Consider the following 7,298-nt stretch of genomic DNA (forward strand, 5'->3'; position numbering starts at 1 on the left):
GTACTTTCCACGTTATCTCACGGGAATTTTACGACGATTTATAATACATTACCTCGCATATTCCACGGTAACAGTAAACGTCGTAAGAGCCTCGTTAACTTACGTGGACTAAGAGACGATTTATAATTAAAAAAGCGGACCTCGCTTATTCCACGTAAGACCAAAACGTCGTAAGAGCCTCGTTAACTTACGTGGAATGAGCGAGGTTAGCTTTTTTATTTTACTTTTCGTCGTTAATTCGTCGGTAAATATAAACCCTAAACTAAAATGAAACCCAAATCCCTAAACCCCAAATGTGCAAACCCTAAAACTCCCCATCCTACTTCATATAAACTAAAAAAAAAATTAATTTTCAATTTTATATAAACTTAAAAAAAAAAGAGAAGAAAGATATTGGAAACACATATGACGAGATACGTAAGTGTAGCCCACATAAATCTACATCATTTGTATTCAAATATCTTCTTCTCTTTTTTTTTTGTTTTTAAACCTTTCATATATGATTTGTAGCGTGTGTTTGATTTGTTGTGTGATACGTCAAATTCAAAATTTGTAAAATTGTTTTTCAAATTCAAAAAAATATATATATTGAAGTTAAAGGGTTAGAAATATATGAAGTATTAGATAAGAAATATAAGAAAGATAGGGTTTGAGGTTTGGAGATAAGAAAGATAGGGTTTGAGGTTTGGGGTTTAAGATTTTAGGGGTTAGCAAAAAAAGCCTCGCTATTTGCACGTAAAATCGATGATAAAAACAAAAATCGTCGCAAGAACGACGTTAAGTAAAACACGGGCCTCTGTATATCCTCGTTAATTTGCTTGGGCCTTGCGACGAAACGAAAGACGGGCCCACGTAAAATCGATGATAAAACAAAAATCATCGCAAGAACGACGTTAAATAAAAGACGGGCCTCTGTATATCCTCGTTAATTTGCTTGGGCCTTGCGACAAAACGAAAGACGGGCCTCTGTCTTTCCTCGTTATTTTGCGACGAATTTTCGACGAACACTAATCCTATATATAGGCGAAACCGCAGCCCTCTTCATTTCCTCTCTAATTCCTCTCTACAGCCTCTCCATTTCCTCTCAACATGGTAACTCTCTTTCCTCTCTAAGTAGTTTAGGGAATTTAGATTAGGTGGTTAGTTTAGGGAATTTAGTTTACGAAATTAGTTTACAAAATTTAGGTTTCCTCATTTTATTAATTACGTAGTTAATACTGTTCATAATTTTTTATTTACTCTTGACTTTAATTTAGAAATTTAAATTTTGCAGACTATTCGTAGACACCAGCGTAGTGCTCACTACTCGCAGATGTTCGGTCCACCGGGTAGTCGGTTAGACCCGCCTTCACTTCCCGGTTCTTCTTCAGCTCCCGGTTCTTCGGGTCAGCAGGAGACCGTCCCCGAGACTCAATCTTCTCAGAGAGTCTCGCCTTCTTCTACGGCATCGCCATCAGTTCCTCATGTGCCTCCTCCGGTAGCTCCTCCTCCGATGCCAGCTCCTCATGTGCCTCCTCAGATGCCCGCCCATCAGGTTCATGCTGATTTGATGGTGCCAGCGAGTTGTCCTTACTCTCAGTACACTGTTGAGGACATTCTCGGTTTGCCAGGCAGAGAAGGCTTACCGATCATAGACCCCGACCGACCTGAAGGAACACTTTGGTATGTATGTTACATTTATTTTTTAAAATTCATTTGTGACTTTAATAAATATTTAAAACTTTGAATTTGTTTTTTTTTTCAGGTTTGGGGTTGATAACTGCCTTGCAACAGAAGTAACCGAGACGATTAAAGGTTACTTCTCCATGGCACATCCCAACTGGAAATCCACTCCGATCTACATCAGAAGGACGTGGTTCAAGATTTACGCTGTAAGTTTTTACAATTTATTCCTGATTTATATTTTTTTAAATTTTATTTTTCTAAACTAATTATTAATATTTTTTTTTTTGCAGCAAAAATTTAATTGGTCCATGGGGGTCACTGAGAAGGTGCGGAAAGAGTTTATCGACAAGGCGAAGAAACGTTTGTTGGACACGGTCTCCAACTGGAAGGGTGACTGGATCGTGAAGGGCTATGAGCGGGGCAAACCCACAACCATCACCACGGACGTGTGGGATGGCCTCATCCGTTACTGGAGGGATCCTGATGCCATGAGAGTCGCCCAGTCTTGCTCCGCCTCCCGTAACTCGGTAGATGAGCACGGCCACAGGGCGATGCAACATAGTACGGGCCAAAAGCCACACGCCCGCGTCCGTTTGGAAATGGTACGTAATTTAAATATTTAACTTTTTGATTTTTAATATATATATATATATATATATATATATATATATAAAAACTTTCTTAACTATTTTTAGGCCAAGGAGTTGGGACGTTTACCGACTCTTATGGAACTTTTCGATCGGACCCACAAGAACAAGGCGGGCGCATTTGTAGATGAGAAGTCTGAGAAGATCTACAATGATGTGGCAGCTCGTATTGACGAGCGTGAGACCCAGCTGGCGCAGGAGTCCGCCGACGGATCACCCGTCGTCTTATCCACAATAGAAGTGGATAGAATTTACGAGGAGGTAAATTTTATATAAATTTTTTATTAATTCCATTTTACTTTAAAATTTAAATTTTAATATATATTTTATTGTTTTTTAAGGTCGCTCCCAAGAAAAAGGGACGTGTGTTGGGGATTGGTTCCGTCAACGATGTTCCGAGAGCGACTTCCTCTTATGGCCAGAGACGGGATGATGAAGTCTCTCAGCTGCGCGACGTGTTGGAGACGACACAACATCAGCTGTCGTCGACACAAAACGAGTTGGCCTCGACAAAATCGTCGTTCACAGCTCGTATGACTGGTCTCGAGAACTTCTTGGACGTCATAGCGGCCACAAATCCGGAATGGGAGGCCATGTTCAGGACCATGAGACAACAAAACCCCATTCCAGGCGAGACATCCGTGCAAGTCAACGAGGAAGATCTCTCGAGAAGGAGCGAGGAATTCTACGACGCGGCAATGCAGCATTAGTTTTTTTTTTGTTATTGTATTTTAAAATTCAAAACTTATTTATATATTATATAATTTCATTTTAATTCGGCCAAAAAAAATTTTCTATTCGATTTAATTTCAATTAAAATTTTATTAATAAATTAAATAAATATAATTTTTATTTATAAATTCAGTAAATAGAAAACAAAGTAATTGCGTCGCTAATTCCCGATGTATTAACGAGGAAAATTAACGACGAAATATCGAGGAAAAATTAACGAGGATTTTACGTGGATTTAGTTACGATTCTATTACGACGAATTGTTTTCGTGTTCCTTACGTTTTTATTACGACGAATTTATTTAGAGGTTTTTGCGGGTCTTTTACGACGAATCATTTACGAGTTTCTTACGAGGAAGCACAACGACCGCCTTACGTGGAAACCCCACGTGGTCTTTACGACGAAAACTTAATTCTTCTTTACGAGGAAAATATAACCTCGCTAATTAACGAGGAAATGGCGACGAATCTTCTCTTACGACAATCATATAACGAAGAAACGCCTTTCATCGTCATTTCCTCGTAAACCTTCTTTTCCGAGGAAATAACGACGATTTTGGCCGTCGTTAAATTTGTGTTTTCTTGTAGTGGATGTTGTCGACCTTCGGTGGATATCCGATGATTGCAGCGACGGAGGTTGCATACCGGTGATGTGGTGGGGCTTTGATCTTAGGACATGTGCCCCTCTGATGGTGTTTCGGTCAAGACGTGGCGGCCTGATGACGCGTGTCCCTCGCTGTGAGGATCTCGACACGTGTCTCGTTCACGCAACACGAGTGAATGAAGAGGCGCCTTTGGGTTTAGGATGATGGGCTTAGGGCCCAATAATGGTTTGCGGTTTTGTTAGCCCTAGTGTATTGAGCTTTATGTTTGTATCCTTATATCTTTTTGGGAGCTTTGTCTTATCGGCTTTGTCTCTTTAATAAACTTTTCATGGGGAAAAAAATAAATAATTGACAGTCCGTACGACTGGGTCAACGTCTGTGGCAGCCTTTTGTCACCTAAAGGGGCCCACTCGACTGTCTGCCTTTCCTCCTTTTGGACTCATTACCATTTCACTCTCTCGCCTCTCTTCACTCTCTCCCCCGCGTTGCCACGTGTTATCTTAGAATCTGAGCCGTCGGTTAGCGTACAGAAGTGTAGGCGCGTGAGGTAGAGAGGCGAATCATTGTGGGTGGAGTACGTAGCAGATACGATCGGTCACTCTTGTCTTCCCTTTAACGATCCACCTTCACTATCTCTCTTATTTACGGGAATGCCATCCTGTCTTTCTAAACCCCAACAGCATTTCACGGTACCTTCTTGGCGTTCACCCTCCACTACTGTCTACTTCCCCCTTTTTCTCCTCTCTAACATTTTTTTCTTTGTAAATTAATCCAACACTGCTCGAAGTATTTATTTTCTCGTGTTATCACAGTGAAAAAATACACACGTATTCGTGTAATTTGACACCAAGATATTTACGATTTATATCATTTCATATACAAATAGAGATTGGGAACAACTACTAATATAAACGGTTAAATACACACAATCATATAACATCAACAAAAAAAAAGATTTGATGATGAGATGTTGGACCTACCATAATTAATAAACAGAAGAAACGCGTTTATACAAACCCCTCCCAATTCAACATGAACCACACGATCACAAACTTATATTTCTTTATTTCTTTCTTTCTTTCCTTCGAGTTTTTCTTTCTTTTTAATCCAAGTTTCAGCAAAATTAGCTCCGCGTATTTGCTAGTCTTTGTCAGATCAAAAGATCATCTAGACTCCCCATAAGCAGCTATACATTTTAATTCAAATGACTGTACAATTATAAAATACTACTTCGTAAAGGTGCATATGATTGATGTTTGGTACACTAAGATTAGTGAAATGGCACAGACACTCACAGTGGGCCATGGGATATTCACCACCCTACCCATGTGACTGGTTCTTTTCTTTTCTTCTCCGTCTTAACTTTATAATAGGAATAATGAGTATCCTGAATTTTGAAAATATATATATGATCGGTTCAGCTCCATTTTACTTTTCTTATCTATGAGCGCTCTACAGCTATCCAAATATTTTCATGGTACAATATATATATAAATATATCAATTACAAAATAAATAAATTATATAAGTAAAAAACTTTTGCTGGAGGGAACCTCTCCCCCAAATAGAAAGTTAGGGTTTTTCGAACGTATTTGCAGAGACACAGTACTCTCCCTCTCTCTCACACACATCATATCAAGAGAGAGATGTTCTGGCAAAGGGGAAAGACTCTAATTCCAATAGAGGTATAGTACGTCGCTTGCTTTCAGTCAATTAAAACCACTCCATAACCTATTCCGCACCGACATGTCTCCTATCGCCTTCCTTTATTAGCCTCTTCACTCTTTCACTTTGTGTTTAAATATAGTTGTAGTAGCAGAGAGCGCATAGATTAGAAAAGAAAGATCTTTCTCGGGATCTCCTCAATACTATTCTTGGAACATGTTGGACTACGAATGGGACAACCCCTCCGTGATTATGTTATCCGGAGAAGATCGAAGCCATCATCGTCAGCAGGAGCCTGACCCAACCCGAGTCTTGTCCATTTTCGACCCGACCCAGACCCATCATAGTCAGTCCTCTTACAGCAACACTTGTCCACCTCTATTTTCTTCCTTCTCTAACCAACAACATTTGACCGTCTATGGTCATCAGACCAGCAACCAGTTTCATCCCTCCTTCGTCTATGACTCACGCACCACCAATCACCTTTACGCCCCCTCATCCGATTCAATCTACGGTCACCCCCACCACTCAGCCTTGTTCTCCTTCGACCAGACAGGGTCAGGAGGATCCGGATCTTCTTACAACTTCCTCATCCCCAAGGCTGAAGTTGACGTCTCTCGGCCGCTCGATTTCACTTCCAACAGAATCGGTCTGAATTTGGGAGGGCGGACATACTTCTCGGCGGCGGACGACGATTTCGTGAGCAGGCTGTACAGGCGGTCCCAACCTGGTGAGTTGGGAGTGGGGAACACGCTGAGCACTCCAAGGTGCCAAGCGGAGGGATGCAACGCAGATCTGAGCCACGCCAAACACTATCACCGCCGCCACAAAGTGTGTGAATTCCACTCAAAAGCTTCAACGGTTGTGGCCGCTGGTCTTAGCCAGCGCTTTTGCCAGCAGTGCAGCAGGTAACATATTTTTGTTTGGCCTCCTTATACAGATCATTCCCACCTTTGAGTGACACGGTTATCATTACGCCTCTTTGTTCATCCGTACATCTTTTACCTTTGTAAAATGATCCATGTTCCATTAGGGGTGTGTGTTTCTTCCGTACATATTTACATGATTACTAGTAATATTACTACAGCCGCTGCCCCGGTATTAATAATATTGTTTCCAACAATCTTGTAGAGAAGCTTTGATTATTTTATTTTTAAAAATTAGACCTATTTTATTTTAATTAGGTTTACTCGGAGGATGATAAATGAATGGATCATCATCACACTTAACTCAAATCATTGAGAGAGAGAGAGAGAGAGAGAGAGTACCGTGTTGTTTGTGATCCCGATGGCCCTCCTTTTTAACCCAAACAACAAAATTATTTTTAACCTCTTTACGTAATTTACCATCTCCTCCAAATTTACTCACTCGTATGATCATCTTTTATGTGTGGTCATATTTAATTATCTAAAAAACAGAATTGTAATAATCACATTTGGTTACAGGTTCCATTTGCTGTCGGAATTCGACAACGGGAAACGGAGCTGCCGTAAGCGACTTGCTGACCATAATCGACGCCGCCGTAAATGTCACCAGTCAATCTCCAAACCCACTCCGGATACTACCACCACCCCGCGTACGTACTTGACTACTATCCCATTTACATATTGTATGTTTTGTTAAAATATCTGTGGTATCTTAATTTCAGAGTCACCTAACGATTCGGGTGTAAAGTCTTCGTCGTCGCCATCCAACGCGCTGCCTACAATTTCACTGGAATGTTTCCGTCAAAAGCAGTTCCAAACAACAACAACACCATCGTCTTCCACGTCAGCATCTTCCTCTAATTCAATGTTTTTCTCAAGCGGATAGCTAGCTAATTAAGCTTTGCAGTTAACTATTATAAACGACGCTAGCTACTACGTTGTTATAATTGTTATCATCTTAATATCATCATCTTTGTTAGCAGTGAATCGATAAATTGATATTTGGTCATGTTGCGTGCTTCTTTCTTAATATTAGTTAAATTGTTCTTGTTTAAATGTG

At 40.4% G+C, this 7,298-nt stretch overlaps 1 protein-coding gene across 1 annotated transcript; it reads left to right on the forward strand.

Moving 5' to 3' along the window:
• The first annotated feature begins 5,211 nt into the window (after positions 1-5,211).
• LOC111207599 (squamosa promoter-binding-like protein 8) lies at positions 5,212-7,298 on the forward strand. The gene is made up of 3 exons (XM_022705794.2): positions 5,212-6,220; positions 6,758-6,888; positions 6,961-7,298. Exons 1-3 carry the CDS (start codon positions 5,529-5,531, stop codon positions 7,122-7,124), a joined length of 987 nt encoding a protein of 328 aa, XP_022561515.1. The 5' UTR covers positions 5,212-5,528; the 3' UTR covers positions 7,125-7,298.

Source organism: Brassica napus, chromosome C5, assembly GCF_020379485.1.
Source record: "Brassica napus cultivar Da-Ae chromosome C5, Da-Ae, whole genome shotgun sequence".
Classification (NCBI taxonomy): Eukaryota; Viridiplantae; Streptophyta; class Magnoliopsida; order Brassicales; family Brassicaceae; genus Brassica; species Brassica napus.